General features: G+C 46.8%; 1 protein-coding gene across 1 annotated transcript in view; it reads right to left on the bottom strand.

Annotated features, from left to right (window-relative positions):
- Nucleotides 1-17307, bottom strand: part of add3a (adducin 3 (gamma) a) — a 47053-nt gene that overhangs the window by 23452 nt on the left and 6294 nt on the right. The window contains 3 exon segments of the mRNA XM_048247224.1: nucleotides 2420-2500; nucleotides 3073-3224; nucleotides 5050-5188. Coding sequence (XP_048103181.1) covers nucleotides 2420-2500; nucleotides 3073-3224; nucleotides 5050-5188 — 372 coding nt within the window.

The following is a 17307-nucleotide window of genomic DNA, read 5'->3' as shown; positions in this document are numbered from 1 at the left end:
ACACACACACGAGCAGCTGCCAGAATGCCTGAGTTACATCACATGTTGATCCTGTAACCGACCACCCATGCTGCCCTTCAACTCTACTCACGGTCTATACGAGCAGTCAATACTCTGGACCCAAATAGCTCGGGGGCTGCATGCTTTAAATGCAATAGAGTACAGTGGAGCCCTGGCCTAAAAATGCACACCCAAACTGCTAGTGACGAGACGCCGAAATACGACACTGATGACTGCCGCACCAAGGTGACATTCAGAAAGCAACAGGACTGTGGGAAAGATTCCTCACGGGCGCGTCCCATTGGTGGATTCAGATAAAAACAATCCCTCAAAACTCGGAGAGCCCCCATGGAGCAAGCCAATCACAGCGTCAGTCTGTGTTTTCTTCCTCAACCGTACGAGCCCCCGTCCCAAAATACGAGGTGCCGTGTAACGCAAGCCGCCCCGCCGGCAGGGTGTGGCAATTCGACTCATTTATTGAAACGCAGCAACTTTACCATCTCACACCAACTATAACCCCTTGATTGGAGCCGGCAGATTTTCCCTCCTTTATTATAATCAAAACAAAAAGTCCCAAAGTTGTCTAAATCTCCACTGGAGTGCAGTGCTTAATGGAGGGTTCATAAGGGGAGCCAATTCTACTGTAGTGGATGAAGACCAATAAAGGATCAGTTCTTAAAACCGCTCCAAAAAGTATGATTAAATGGGCTTTAGCACGGGAGGAAAGTGACTTCTTTTGTTTTTGGCCGAGGACATAAAAGGAGCTACAGGGGAAGGGAGGGAGAGAAAGGAGGCCGAGAGAAAATGAAAGAAGTAAGGGGCGGGTGGGGGAGAGAGAGAGAGAGAGAGAGAGAGAGAGAGAGAGAGAGAGAGATTGAGTGAATGAGGGGGAAATAAGGAGAGAGAGAGAGAGAGAGAGAGAGAGAGAGAGAGAGAGAGAGAGAGAGAGAGAGAGACGGTGGCCTTTTCAGACGTCTGCTTCCTGCCAGAGTCCTTTCCCTCACCTTACAGGCATACAGACTGCGTGAGTGTCACCAGACATGGCCGCCCAAGGGCTGTAGCCAGACCCTGAAGTGACCTTCCATGTGCAGCATTCAAACGCTCAGGCTCCTGGACGACTTCCGTCAGTTGAACTGGGGTCAGAACAGTCTCCAGAAAGAGCACTTGGGTTCAAATCCATAAAAAAAACTCACTACAACAAAAGACTGTGGCCTCTAAAATAGAAAAAAGGCAATTTCTTTTTTGTCTGTCTGCCATCAGTGAGTACTTTGTCTACTTCCAGCAACTCCAAGTGTTTTTGACAGCAGAAACGGCGAAAGCCATTTCCATAAAGAAAAAAAAGAAATCTACCCAGAATAACAAGGCTAGCACAGCCTCAGCCATAAAAAAAAGCAGCAGGGGTTTGGTGCGTTACTTTTTTTTTTTAAAAAGGAAAAAAATGGAAAAAGCGGAGCCAAACTGCTGTGAACAGAGGGGCTCGTTCCTGCCGGGTAGTGAGAGCTGCACTCGTGCAGACGGGAAACCACCACAGGTGATGTCGGCTCAACCGCTCAGGTATGTGCACCACCACAGCAGTGCACCTGACAGCGGCAGGTGCTGCAAGGGCAACGGTCATAAAATAAACACCCCAGAACATTCCTAGAATGCGACCTTTGGCCCTTTAAAAGACGGACCATATGCAGGAGGGAGCTTGGCCTTAGCGTATACAACACTGGGGGATGCCAGACCAAAAAAAGCATGCAAACAAACAAACAAAAAAAAACGGTTGGTCCAAAGTTTAGTGGAGGTGATCTAGAAGCACTCTTATTGAGAGAAGACAAGGCTTTCATTTTACTGAGGTGAATGAACAGCTAAGAGCAGGCAGCAGCATTCCACAGAGTTCATTCATGTGGGGAGAGAGAGAGAGAGAGAGAGAGAGAGAGAAGCAGAAAGAAATATGAGAGAAGGAGTGTGTGAGACCAGGATAGAGGGAAACAATAACACCTGAATGTCTCTCTCCTTCATTACTCTGTTGCCTCAAGCGGTAGTGACAGCAGCACCCATTTGCATGGGCGGTTGGAATAGCAGCAGCAGCAGCAGCAGCAGCAACAACAACCCCCAACGGCAACAGAGAATTTCAGTCAGTTAAGGCTACATGTACACCAGGGGGAAATCCAAACAGATGAGTGAGCGTGGGTTTGTTTTGTGTTCCAAAGAGAAGGACAGTTCAGGCAGGCTGACGGTGAGGACAGAGACTCCACTCATGCCCAGCAGATAACCATGGTTACACAGCTGTCTTACCAATGAGAGGGTGAACCAAACCTCAATAGATGCCATTCAGTCTATTCCAGATCTAACCACCACAGTGGGTGGTGGAGGTAGAAATCTGCCATATAACAAATGCCAGGTCTCTCTCTCCACCACACACACACACACTTACCAGATTGGACGCAGAGGCCTCAGCGAAGGACAGTCCCCTGGGGATGATGAGAATATGGTCTTGTTCTTTGCTCACTCGCACCTTTGGCATAGCAGGAAAACAAAAGCAAAACAGCAACAGAAAATCATTAAACCAGCAACAAAAGCATAACAAATCAACAGTGTCATGAGACATATGACAGTATGCCAGTGTAAACAAAACAGTTAAACCCAAAACAAAAGACATGTGTTCGCACAAGTCCTAATGATCTTTCTGGCAACCAATGTTTGCAAAGTGCCTTCTTCACACAAGACCACATGGCCTTGCGATCTCCATAAATCTGCAGGACAGAAATTGAGGCTCTCTCTTTCTCCTCTCAGCAGTCCATCCCCAACCTCTTTTGACTGACGGCAACACAGGACACCACCCACATAACAGTCTGTGCACTCTGTGCCGCCCAAAATCGACCTCTATCGAAGTCTTGGTAGCATTTACTTCACAAAGGTGGTCAAATGTTGACACCTTAAGTTAGCATAGCCACATACTGTTGCTATTGCTCCACTGCTTGCACAGGTACATGTGTGCGGAGGAGGTTTGGGCAGGTTCTGGGAGGTTTGGGCAGGTTCTGGGAGTGTTTTGGGAGGTTTGTGTGGACAAAGTTGGCGGAGACTCACCGTGACGAAGGAGCTGGGGAAGTGGGCCCAGCTGAAGAGGTCCACCAGCCGGTAGAGGCTGGCCAGCTTACAGCGGGTCTGCTTCTCCCCCTTCACCAGTGTGGTAGACTCCGTCCCAAACATGTCGTTGATGGGAGTGACCATAGCCAGACCTGCAGCAAAAGAGCACACAAATAAACAAACAAACAAACAAATACATAATGGTGGTGGGCCACACAGTGTCAGAATGACATTACTAAAAAGAGCAGACAGGGAGCAGACATTACAGTTCATTACAACCACTGTGCATGTGAGGGATACGAACAATGACTGATACGTGCTTTGGTCTTGAAGACGTTGCAGGGTCAACTAAACAAATAATAAAAAAAAAAATTAAAAAAAAAAAGGGGAAAAGTCAAAAAGGGGAAATTCCTTGAGCTGGAGCTTTCTTATCAAAGAAAAGGATGAGCTTTGGATGAGCATAGGCTCTGGAATTCCTATTGTGGTTTGATTGCAGATAGCACATTCCTTAACCACAGGAAATGAAACAAAGTTTCAGAAGCATTTGTGGCATGTTTCAACACAATGAAGACATTATTTTAGATGCCACAGTCTTATCAGTGAGTCATGTCATGGTAGCAATGTTATTGGCCATTTCTATTTATTTCGTGCCGTTTCCAAGAGACTTGCGGAATGGTATGTCAGGGCTCAGAGAATTGTTTGTCCAGCTTTCCTTGCTATTCGAGTGTGTACGTGTGTGTGTGTGTGTGTGTGTGTGTGTGTGTGTGTGTGTGTGTGTGTTAAGGGTGGGTATAAAGTCCTATGAAAGTCCAGAATTATATTACAGGGTTGAATGAGAGTTTGACACAAAAGGTATTGCACCAAAACACATGTTTTTATGCAATTTTAATAAAAGCTTCCTTTCAGGAAGTGCTTTACACTGCGCTGTTTCCAACTCAAATCAAATAAAAACATTTGTTGTAAATCATTTGGTGTATATGAACTAGTATTGAACTCTGCTATAAATGTGAAGATAAATGTCTGCATCCCTAATGATCCACTGGCTGCAGGTAAATCCAGTTAGTGTGTCTGGCTCCTGCACACCGAACTGCAATGGACTGGGTAGTGATGCAGATGTTTCTCCCATTTCCCCCCAAATGCACTGAAAGGACATCGCTAATTTCCCCAGAGATCCATGCAATGAGTTCAATGTCAGGAAGATCGTTTTTAAAGCCACCCCCTACCAAAAAGAAGCTTATCTTTTTAACCTGCTAAACGACTTGCCACATGAAATTTAATCAAGTGATTTACTGTACTCGTGGATTGATTCCTCCCTAATAACAGTGGGAGAAGAGCAAATAACGTTAACTCTATATTTAGCTGTCCATTATCAAAGACAGTAATGAAGTTACTGTGACTTATTCCCAAGGAGAGAGACAATAAAGCACAGGGCTTCGTTAGAGGCAAAGGGCACAGCACTTCTTTTCCGCCCAGGAGTTCCAGGGAAGAGGCCTGATCCCGACATGCATCACACAGCCAAAGGGGCCGCGGAGTATCTCGGAGTTTGGAGTGTCGGGCTGTGGGGGTTGGGGACGACACAATTAGTTCTGCATTCCGCTGCTGGAATGGAGAGCAGACTTCACATGTGGAGCGACAGAATGAATGTGGGGGGAGAGAGAGAGAGAGAGAGGAGGGGAAAGAAGGAGAGAGGAGAGAGGGCAGGGCGCTGAGAGTGGAGTGGAGTGGGGATGGGAGAGGGGAGGGGAGGGAGGGGTGGGTGAGATATTTCAGGCCTTTCCTGTTGGCTGGGCTGGATGAGCATGTACGTCTGCATACCTCTCTGTCTATGGGAAAACTTTGCTGCAGATTTTAAGGAATTTTCATTTGTTTTGTGCTAATAGGTAGTAATGGCATATGGGTTGGGGTTAGGGTGGAGCCTGGGCTGGCTGCCGTGGAGATGAGCCGTGATGATGGAGCGTACCAACTGCCGGTACTTACTGAGGGGGGAGGTAGAGAAGCCGGCGATGGAGCTGGCCATGAAGAAGTCAGCGATCTGTCGCAGGGCCAGCAAGCCAGCGGGGTTATTGCCCTTATTCTGCTGCTCTTGAATCAGGCCCTCCAGCTCGTCTTTAAAGGCCTGAGAGAGAGAGAGAGAGAGAGAGAGAGAGAGAGAGAGAGAGAGAGAGAGAGAGAGAGAGAGAGAGAGAGAGAGAGAGAGAGAGAGAGAGAGAGAGAGAGAGAGAGAGAGAAGCAGAGCAGATTAGAGACTTGGCGACCTGGCCATGACAAACATGCACGTGGGTATAGACACACACACACATTTCTAGGCTGGACTCCTGAGCTACTATGTCACACAAGCCACACTAATCCCGGCAGCCGGTCCCCTGTGCTGATTACCGGAGGCTCAGTGTGCTGTGACACACAAACAAGCGCACACACAAACAAGCGTGCGCGCACACGCGCACACACACACACACACACACACACACACACACCTGCAGTAAGCCAGAGGCGCAGTCTGGTGACCCAGTGCCTGTGGATGGTCGGAATGTGGACCACACACACACACACTAGGCCAGGAGCAGCTCAGGATGGGTTCTCATCTAAAGCTTCCTCGTACTCCAGGCTACACTTACACCACAACAGGTCAACTCACTTCGGCTCGACAACACCAATAACAACTTCGATTTCTCCTAGTGGTTTTGGGAAACATCTGTTTTATAGCGTTTGGGGTATCCCTGAAACGTTTTACAAAGGCTGTGGCAGACATTCCACTAACCAACTGACTTCACATAGCTCACTTAATATCTTCCTTAGTTTCCCTGAAGGCTTTTTTTGGCCCAAACCTCATGGCATTGTGGGCCATAAAATATTTCCAATTGTGATGTGCCCAGCTGAGACAACACGCGCCACGCTGCACCCATTCCCTCACGCGCTAAGAATCCCACCAGTGACGTCCTCTCGTGTCCCAACAGCTCTGTCAAAACACCGGCCGAACAAACAGGACCTGGAATGGGATGGACATTTTTGTTATGCCGACTCGTCGGTTAATGCACAGATGGCCACAACAGCAGCAGAGAGTTTTGAATCTCTAGTGGAAACTCCGACTCAAAGTGCATCCTGATTACGGAGTACTGCATCAACTGATATGGCTGAACCTTCTGATCTCGGTCAAAGGCAGCACAGAGGGTAATGCTTGAATGCTGTCAATCACAGTGTTTGGTTAATGCTTTAACGTAAACTTCTCCCACCAAATCAAAGAGGCAATCGGAAAATGGGGTTGGTGGTCATGCAACAGTAAAAGCAGCTGGTCTCAAGAGATCAGACAAACATCTGGTGTTTTTAACTTAACAAATAGCACGACATCGAGGGTGCAAAGGTCAGTATTGCCTTCAAGAAAAACGCTCAAGCTAATGCTCCGTCCTAAAAGAGTTTCACGGGTTAAAGACACTCACTCAGCGGTCCAGTAAGAGGCCTTGCGCACAGGACCTCAGGAGTCACCCAAGCCAGACGATAAGAACAGAGCAGCGACACACAGAGCACCGGGTCACAGTCTGCCATTGAGATTTAGTCTGTAGTAAACATCCGCCACAACCACACACACACTCTAACACGGTTAGGGCTGCACAACGAGACCACGTGAGCAGAAGCAGGCCAGGTGCTGGCACAGGTGAGCGTTGCCGTGGCGACATTCTTTTTAAAGTAAACAGTGTGTGTCTGTTGGACGAGCCTGTCTTTGAGATGACAATTTGTTGTGGCGGCATCAGGTCACAGAGCGAGAGATCGTGGCACAAAGGGGTTGTGGTTGAAACTGGGTCACAGAACACATCTAACAACACTCCTCAGGGGGAAATGGGAAGGTGCCTACAGAAATACACTAGAGAACCTTTAATTGCAGGGTCTTTCTCTAGAACACAGGGTCTCAGTCACAATGACACATATAAATATTGATGTTTACAAGGTGTTACAATCATGAATTCTCACATAGCATGTTATTTTATCAGCAACATGACCAATAAATAAATAAAAAAACACCCTGCAATCACTATCCATGTTGTCATCCAAGTTGAGAAAACAAGTCCAAGCATTTCAACATCATTCTTCCCTGATCTGAACCACAAGCATTAGTGTGCAATGATTTGTTCTGTAACAAATATATACACACACAGGAAACAAGAGGAAAACTACAACAAGCTCTGACGCAATGAACTGTGGCATTAAACAGCCTCAGAGTGTTTACACAACCAAACAACTACAATAGGGTGACACTTGTGTTGTGTTGGGATTGTAAGCGACCGTTTATGCTTCATAAAAGCATGCTGAATGGCTGCCTGCGTATGTGGCTCCCTTCCATATAGGTCTGGCGTCAGAGCATGAAGCAAAAACAGCACTCGCATCAGGGTGTTTCCAGTCTCTGGTGAATGGTGCCAATTTTGCGATAGCTAAAAATAACAATTTCAATGCATAGTTTTGGCATGTATGAGATTGTTGCTACCATGTCGGGTTCCTTGCTCTTCAAGTTCACACCCATCCCGGAACCTGCTTTATCAAGCCATACCCAAACCCTGCTTTTTATACCTTCATTCACTCTGTTGAGGTGTTCTCATCCATCCTCTCTCTCTCTCTCTCTCGTTCTCCATGGCTTCTCTCTCTTTCCCTCATGTTCTTCATGACTTCTCTCTCTTTTTCTCATGTTCTCCATGGCTTCTCTCTCTCCCTCCCTCCCCAGCCACAGCTACAGAAGCGGGTGCCAGACATTCCCAGGCAGCTCGCTGCCTGTATCCATGGTGATGCCAGCCAAGCACACAGGGGGATGTTGGGCCCTGGAGCCAGTTCAGAACAGAGGGGTGCTCTGAAGTGCTCTGTGTGTGTGTGTGTGTGTGTGTGTGTGTGTGTGGAGAGAAAAGGAATGGAAAGGGGCATTAAAGAGCAGTGTAATGGCTTGTGTGCGCGTGTATGAGGAAGTTGACCATTTGGATGTGGGATGACATCTTTTTAGCCGAGTGGATGAGTGCTTGATTTTTGAGCAAGTGAGTGTGTGTGTGCGCGTGTGTGTGTGTAGACATAGGAGAGTGCTCAAAAAAAAAAAAAAAAAAAAAAAACCTCTAAGCTGAGAGGACCCGTCACGCCACTGTTGGAGTTCAAGAGAGAGAGCAGGACAGAGGGAGGGACCCCCCCTCCCCCATCCCACCCCTCCCCTCTCTCCTTTCTTTCTTTCTTTCTTCATTGGGAGAGGGGGCGCTGTGCAAGTGAAGTTCTCTCGTGCATTTCAAGGAGATTACAACATCCCAGCTCTCCGTGCCTCAATCAAAACAGATTAATCTCACAGCACCGGAGAGAGGAGAGGACGAGAGCACCATTATTCAGGATTTGAAAGCCCCCAATCCAAAAAAAAAAAAAAAAGGAGAGGGACAAAATTAATATTAAGGCTAGTGACATGTGTGAGTTAGAGAGAGAGTGTGAGTACACACAGTGTGTGTGTGTTTGAGTGAACGTGTGTAAATACTGACCAGGCTTCCTGGTGCCAACCTCATTAGCTAATCTAGGGTGAAACAAACAGCAGATCCCAGGAAATCAAATTAGGGCCAGGTCCTGAGCTGAGAGTGACAGTCAACAGGATTCCGCTCCACTGCCTGAGTGGAATTAGGAACTCGGGAGTCCATAGATAAGCCCTTCTGGAAAAAAAAAAATCCCATCGCACATGAGGGTCTGACTGGTGGTGTGATCGTTACAAGGTACAGCAACACGACATGGTAGACACTGGTCCCTCGGATCTTACTGAACGGAGAGGAAGCGAGGAAGTTGGGGTTGTAAACTTGTGTAGGCCAGGGGGAGAGCTACTTAACCTTTCTTTAGCTGAGTAAAACCTGACCTTTATGTAGCTGAGGAGCAGTGTGTGAAATGGTGAGAGAGACAGGGCCTTTGAGAGAAAACTACCCCCCTTTGGGATGAAAAGCCTTCACATTAAATAGGCGCCTTAAAGCTATGGTGAACTACAACTTTCTTTCAAACCCAAAGCACAGTTTTGTACAGGAACTGAGACTGTAAGCAAAGTCCTTTTAGGCAAGTGCCTTCACGGCACCAACTTCGCTCCAGTGGCGAGATCACAAGGGGCGGAATATGTAGACAACTGCCATATTGGCATTACGAAAATTCCATGCCTTTCTATGGATGAGTTTTTGAGTGCTGTGTCTCTTCATTAGAAAGTCTCTGGTGTAAGTCTTTCAGTGTCCTCTGAAGAGCGATCCCAGCTGAAGCCAGACGACTGATGTAGTCACGGCGCATTCACCTGCATGATTAATGGTACTTTCTATTTGTCTCGTAAATCATCGTACACTCACCCGTACAACATGTACCAATGAGTGGCTTTAGGAACGTGTTTCTCTCGAGCCACGAGGGGCATTAGCAGGAGGCTAGTCATTGTTATTGTTTTGTGCTACATGTAGCCTCTAGCTAAACGGCTGGAAAACAAATTGTTACATTGTATTGCAGGCACAGCAAAACCGCGGCAACGATGAATTGGCTTAATCGGATTGAAGCAGCAATGTAATCTAGTGTGTAAGAGCATTACATCAACATTAACATGACCAACACAGTACATATGCAAAAAATACATGTCATCTCATCTCAACTATGGACGAGCCATGTTTGTTGTGGTCAGATTCCCACCTCGGGTACCCTAAAGTACTCCGAGGTAAAGTGGGCGTGCCTGCCCAAAATGCCGCAAGAAAGCTGGGTAATTTACACTTTCCAACTGGGGCGGCGGATTTACGAGACAAATAGAAAGCACGGTAAGCAGCTCAGTTGAGAAGAGCGGCGTCAATGCAAATGAGATGAGTCATAGCTCTGCCCTCTCTCCTCCCTCCCTCCCTCCCTCCCTCCCGCACTCACTCACTTCCACAGAGAGCCCCCGAGGAGGATTGTGGGTAAGAGTGACACAGCCAACCAAAGAGGGAGGGAGGATGGGCACAAAAGCAATGAAACAAGTAAACGCACTCTGGGCGATGTGGGGCCGGGTGAGGCAGAGGGTTCCCATGCCAAGTGAAACTGCAGTTTCCGAGTGGAAGGACACCGTTCCCCACCACAGTAATGAGCAGTGCCAGCTGTGCCCATGTGCCAGTTGTGCCGCCTCCGCCGCCTCAGAGATCTGTAGAGCATCTGCCGTTTCAGCTCTGATGCCACTCTGCTCTGAATCTCAATTCATTTCAGTGAAATTTTACTTATAGTGCGCCAAAACATTACACATGTCTCATGGCACTTTACAGAGTGTTAGACAATCAGAGAAAAGAAAAGAAGGCAGGGGCGAGGAAGAACTCCCTAGAATTGGAGATACATATAGGAAGGAAATTCATTCGTTCTCTTTCTCCCTACTTAAATCTATTCATCCATACGGCCATTCCCAACACTTGAGATGGCTTTGCCTTGTTGTTCCCCTCCCGGTCTCCTCCACCACGCCATAGAACATCCACAACTGCTGGATCTGCTCCCTCCTGCTGCTCCCCAATGAATTCCAATCAGTTCTAATTCACTTATACACATATAATGTGTCTACTTATTTAGTCATACTGCAACACTCAAAGATTTTGCTCCTCTTTTTCGTGACCGATCAGGATCTACTTCTTCAAAGGGTTCATTTGAACACTGCGTGTTAAGAACACAAACAGCCGTAGAATCTAAACAAACAGGATTAATCCAGTTTGGAAAACTATACATACATGCCCGGTGGTTTCATGTATCACCGGGCGGTAACGGTCAGGGCAGAATTCCCAGCTCCAGCTGACGCCTATGTGTGTGAACGGCAGCACGTAGCGGCCCAGCTGGACACCTGATGGAGAGCAGCACGGCTTTATTTATCAGCTTCCACTGTGGAGTGTGTTCTCTGGTTACGCTGGAGCTCACATTCCACTGAACACACACACAGGCTGGCCAGTGGTGTGGGCATCATAGTTGTGGTATGTGGTGTGATCGTGGGAAAACCAGGGGCACCACAGAGCTTAAGTGGCTGTGATGGTGTAACCCACGACACGGGGCCTGTTGACACATGCAGGGGCATCTGCCTCAGCCCATCATCAGACACGAGTCATGATCTTACCTCATCTCCAACCCTCACACCAACACACAACAAAAGCACAAAGGCTTATTTGGGTTCTTTCCTGCTCAATGTGACTCATGCTGGATGAAGAGTGTACACATGCTGTTCCCCAACATCACACCACCGCAACAAAAATAAAAAACAACAACTACAAAAACAAACTAGTACTTTTTAGCATTAAAAATGCCCACTCATTCAGACTGCGTGCACGTGTTTCCTATCTCTCCGGTGGCACAGTTCACTTCCAATCAGAGTCCTGCCGGTGTCCAATTAGCCTCCATTCTCCCGTTGTTGTGCATATTTCATGGGCTCTGAGCTGGGACATAGAGGGGAAGAGGCAGCTGAGAGAGAGAGAGAGAGAGAGAGAGAGAGAGAGAGAGAGAGAGAGAGAGAGAGAGAGAGAGAGAGAGAGAGAGAGAGAGAGAGAGAGAGAGAGAGAGAGAGAGAGAGAGAGAGAGAGAGAGAGAGAGAGAGAGAGAGAGAGAGAGAGAGAGAGAGCTCTTCCCTGCTGCCTGTGTGAGAGCTCTGGGACACAGCACATTCGGTGTTGTTATGGCAGTGCTTAGGGCCAGTGCTTCCACCCACACACACATTCAGAGACACAGTCTGCATATGGCTCCTCCAGGACGTTATCACTGTCAAATAAAAATGCAACGCTCCAGAGGAGTCAGTCCCGGGGAGACTATAGCGTTTATGTTCTTCAGGAGTGAGATGGTTGGTTGGGGAGGGGGGGGGGTGGTGGTGGGGGGGGACCGAACACAACAAAATAAAGGGGAATGCGTGACACACAGGAGAGACAGACAGACAGACAGACAGACAGAGAGAGAGAGAGAGAGAGAGAGAGAGAGAGAGAGAGACAGAGAGAGAGAGAGAGAGAGACAGAGACAGAGACGAGAGATTGTGGAAAAGGAAAGAAGGCAGGCCTTGAAAGTCAGGGATCATAAATTATCCAGGCCAGAGTATAGATATATATAAAAAGTCATGCAGGCTCCCTCCAAACCCAAGAGTCAGCCCTGTGTCAAAATAACTTCTGCACCACTGACAGCGTTTAACGCTTCAGGTCACTAAATCACTAACGGCCCAGCACAGGCACGGAGAGAGCAGGAGGGAGGCTCTGGAGCGACACACAGAGAGATAGAGAGCAAGAGAGGGCGGAACACACACAGGAACACTGTATTTAAAGGGATGCACTACGTAGGAGTAGAGATGCCCACACACACACAGAGAGAGAGAGAGAGAGAGAGAGAGAGAGAGAGAGAGAGAGAGAGAGAGAGAGAGAGAGAGAGAGAGAGAGAGAGAGAGAGATGAGGTTTAAAATGTAGCAAGCGCAGCAGTCTGTGATAAGACTGAGAACCGACAGAGAAAGAGTGAGGAATCGCTGCTCTAATTAGACTGGCTGCTGCCCACGTCTATTGTGCTCAGCATAGCATAGCATACCCTTAGCAGAACAATGGCTCCTCCATCTCCCCTTTCTCCTCACCCTCACTGGTGGCTTTCTCCAGCACTTTGGCCAAGTTTGACAACTTTACCACTACATTCCAAAACTCACACCCATCCAAGTCTCTGTCAAACACTGCATGCTGCTGAAGGCAACACACTTTGGGCCCAGGCTCAGATCAGTGCACAATATAATGCATTCGCTGCTTAAGGCAACACACTTTGGGCCCAGGCTCAGATCAGTGCACAATATAATGCATTCGCTGCTTAACCACTGTAGTGGAAATGAATGCTTGAATATTCAAAGCTGCTCAAACCTGTCGAAACAGGTGTATCAAATGAGCAGCGAATAATGAATGTAGCCTAAAGCGTAACAAGAGGGATTACCTATTCGCCTACAAATGATTAGGGCTTTGACTTTTGCCCAAAAATCATATTCGAAGTTCGTTTGTTTATTAATATAAAAATTCGAATATATTCAAATATGTATTAATAATATTTTAACCATTAAATGTCTTCCGTAAGACGGATATTGGTATCAAACTTAAGTTCTATTTGTTCTGTCCACCAGAGGGCAGTGTATCAGTCAATGTCAATAGACTACGTGCACGAAAGGCTGAGTAAATGCGTGTATCAAAATTGTTATTATTGAGCATAGGGCTGGGCGATATACGATATGTATAGCACATGTAATCGATATCAATAAAAAATACGTTCGATAGAACATTCATAATTAAAAGCAACACACACCTCCTGCCTTATGTTGTCCATAAATAAAATAGGCTAAATATTTCTTTTGCATTGTAGTATGTCAAACTCTACCAGAGTAGGCGGTAGAAGTAGGCCTTAACGCTACCCTCACCACAGACTCTCCTTGCCCCGCACTCTCTCTCTCTCCCTCTCAACAGGCGATCCCTCCTCAGCATGCACATGTAATCCAAACATTAATCGCGTGCAAGACGACTGGCTAAATTGCTATTAAATCCGGTTAGCATCATTAGCACGCTGCACGAATTTGTTCAAAACTACTGCATTCAAATTAACTGCTAAATTCTAATCATCTCAATCCCAATGCAAATGGAAAAGTATTTTCCAAGACTCAAACGGGCCTGTCCCAAGGAGAAAAAGTATTCAATTGAAACTTAAACACACGTGGGAAAACTGAACAGTCTAACCATAGACTATGATAAACTAGCAAATTAAGCTAACGCTACTTTGTTTACAATATTTCCAGGCTTCAACCAGTGCTGCTTTTCATTCAGACTTATCTGCACATTTATTTATTTAAGTGTTTTAATGATTGTGTTGCCATTTCTTTTCCCTGTTTGCTTTGATTGATAACTAAGGTGATTAAAATCAGAGGAAGGTTAAGTTTAAAATAAAAATGTTTATGTGGGAGCTGCTCACTAAGCGCGAACCAGCCAGGATGCTAACCTACAGGAGCCCAGATGGCCAATAATAGCCTTTGCTAATGAGCTCATTTCACTTTTAGAAGGCGGAAAAAAAAAAAACCTCGAATCTGAACTGAAAACAACGCTTTAGGCTACAACCAAATACATTTACAAAAAATATTTCCATAGGCTACAGGTTCGAATATTAATAGATCCCTAAAATTCGTTCGAATATCTTTCATTTTTAAAATAATCGAATTATATTCGAATAACGAAGTTCGGAGTCAAAGCCCTACAAATGATTCCTAACTCTCTGCGTGGTCATTAATTGTGATCGGTCAGTGACAAGTCAATCTGACATTATTTTTCCCACTCGATTCATGACTTCATCACACTGTAGGCCGACTGGACAAATAACTCATTTTCTTATCACTGTTTTCACTTCCCCCTGCAGAGCAGGCAGGCCTGCACACAGTGTTATAAAATAAAACTGTATATTATACTTACTGTTATCTATGTTTGATCACATATCCATCTGCCAATGCAGTGCTCAATAAGCAAGCAAGCTTATTGTGGATGTTATCTGAACAGCACGCTGCACTAACACACACACACACACACTGACCGAGACCATGTCTGGAACAAATGGCGGAAATGAAAGGAGGAGAAGGAGAGCCAGAAGAAAGGACGTCAGAAAACAACACACACAGTCCAACCAGCTGGGAGGAAGTGTTAGCCTAACTCAATTGAGCAGGGGGCGACGTTCCACTGACATCCGGATGCATGCGATGATTCACCATGGTGAGCGGGAGAAGCACGAACACACACACACACACACACAACTGTCTACTAACCGAATCAGAGCTTCACAAAACCATCTGCGGTGACAACTCCACAGGACACAATGGTGGACTGGGCCCTTTGAGGACAGCCTGACAACTGTGAGTTCCACTCAGTGCACTCCTCTCTCACACTCTCTCTCTCTCTCTCACACACACACACACACAAGCGAATGTAGACACACACACAAACACTCCCCTCATAACTGCACGTACAAGCATGCATCGTGCTCACACACACAGTTCAGCTCTGATAGATCGTCCGGCCGCTTGCTGGCGTGAGTTGTGGCCAGTGGGTTTTTATGGGCACTAAAGTGGGTTGGCCTGTGAGGGCAGGCAGGTCCTCGGTAACTATATTAGTCTGGACTCAAATATAGTACTCAGGACTCAACACGCTGACAACATGTCATTTAGGGAAATACAGCGTCTGGTGCACAAACACCACACACAATTCAAAAGAAAGAGAGAAAGAGAGAAAGAGAGAGAGAGAGAGAGAGAGAGAGATATATATATATATATATATATATATATATATATATGAGAGAGAGAGAGATATATATATATATATATAGATAGGGAGAGAGAGGGAGAGAGGGAGGAGAAAGAGAGGGAGGGAGGGAGAGAGGGAGGGAGAGAGAGAGAGAGATGGATAGGGAGGGAGAGAGAGAGAGAGATGGATAGGAAGAGGGAGAGAGAGAGATGGGGAGGGAAGAACAGAGAGAAGGAGGGAGGAGAGAGGGAGCGAGGGAAACCACTGAGGATGAAAGGGGCTGTTGTTGACTAACTGGACATGGCATGAAATGCCCTCATGCAGCACACCAACAGATCACTGCCCAGCTGTGGGAGTCACACACACCTGCTCGTGCTCTCTTTCTGTCGGCCTCCATTTATACTCAGTCCCTTTCACACACACAGGGTACACAGACACTACTCTCCAGTCACACTAACTTTTAGGGACACGCAGGCTGACACATCTGGCCAAGAATGTATTTCAATCCACCGTCTCTCTCTTTCTCACATGCGCGCACACGCACACACACACGCGCTGCGATGGCAGGTGTTTGGCTGCCGGCTGCACAGAGTCGGTTGGAGAGAGGTGTTCAGAGTATGGTTGGCCTGCGGCTCACCGCTCACATTCAGCCCCGTGGGAGACACAAGGCCTCCTGCCTGCGGTCCCCTAACCCCCCCCCACCCCACACACACACCTGTCCACTCTACATACCCGCACCACGCTCATGCCAGGGCCAGCAGCCAGAGTCCTCTACTGGCTCACACACACACTGAGGCCTGCACTGCTCCCTGGAGAAGCACATAGTAATGTCCCTAGCTATGAGGGCTGCAAATAACGATTATTTTTCCTGATCTATTAATCTGTGGTTTATTTTCTACATCAGCAGATTAGTTGGTTGAAAAATGGGTTAAAGAAATGTTGATCAATGCTTCCCAAAAAGTCCAAGATGATGTTGTCTACAAGTCAAAGACATTCAGCCTACTGTCGTAGAGCAGTAAGTAAAACCTGAAAATATTCAAGTACCAAAGAAGCTTGAATCAGGGGACTTTTGAGGGTTTTTTCCCCTCATGAAATCCTGGCTGTGTAGAGTATAGCCATTCCAGCACTGTGCAGTGACTCACTGCGCTCATGCTTGGCCCATCTACGAACATGGACTCCTGCGCTACAGCCTGTGTGGTCAGTCTCCCTCATCGTCTCGTCCACTGAGGCCTGCGCCGCTCCGTGCTCCGGGGGGGCATGGACATGCTGTCACTACTCAGCAGGGCTTAAATTTCACTGCGGGATTGCGGGTATTGCGCATAATTTGTTCAAGTCCCGCAACTCTAGCCATCATAATGCGAGAAATTCCCGCATACACTTTTACAGCCTGTCTGATGACGTTAATATAGCCTAATCATTAAGTGGCGTGAATGCGGTGCTATTGACCGGACTGATCAACTACCGAGTTGAATTGAACATAGCCTCATGCAGACGCACACACACACGGAGAGAGAGAGAGAGACAGAGACAGAGACAGAGACAGAGACAGAGAGAGAGAGAGAGAGAGAGAGAGAGAGAGAGAGAGAGAGAGAGAGAGAGAGAGAGAGAGAGAGAGAGAGAGAGAGAACCACTTTACGCAAATAGGCTACGCCACCATGGCAAACTTTTACATCTGGAAAGAGCTCCTTGGTAACTATCCTGCTAGCTCAGGTCACGCCAACACTTGATCCCAGAAAGATTGTCTTCGACATGTTAGTTTTTTTTGAACATGTATTGTATCTAATGACATAGAAAACATAATGATTTGCATACACATACCGCACTATGCACAACTTTTATTCACTAGCTTACTACAGCCTAAAACCGCCAGGTTGAAGGGGGCTAATTACTCCATAGAATTACTCTCAGGTATTTTCTTAAAGTGACAGGCACTGAATTACACCTACTCATCACCAATGTGCACTCAATTGGACCTACACACCACATTAAAGATATGCCTAAGTGTTA

This window comes from Alosa alosa, chromosome 7 (genome assembly GCF_017589495.1).
Source record: "Alosa alosa isolate M-15738 ecotype Scorff River chromosome 7, AALO_Geno_1.1, whole genome shotgun sequence".
Lineage (NCBI taxonomy): Eukaryota > Metazoa > Chordata > Actinopteri > Clupeiformes > Clupeidae > Alosa > Alosa alosa.
This window is presented reverse-complemented; position numbering and strand designations above follow the sequence as displayed.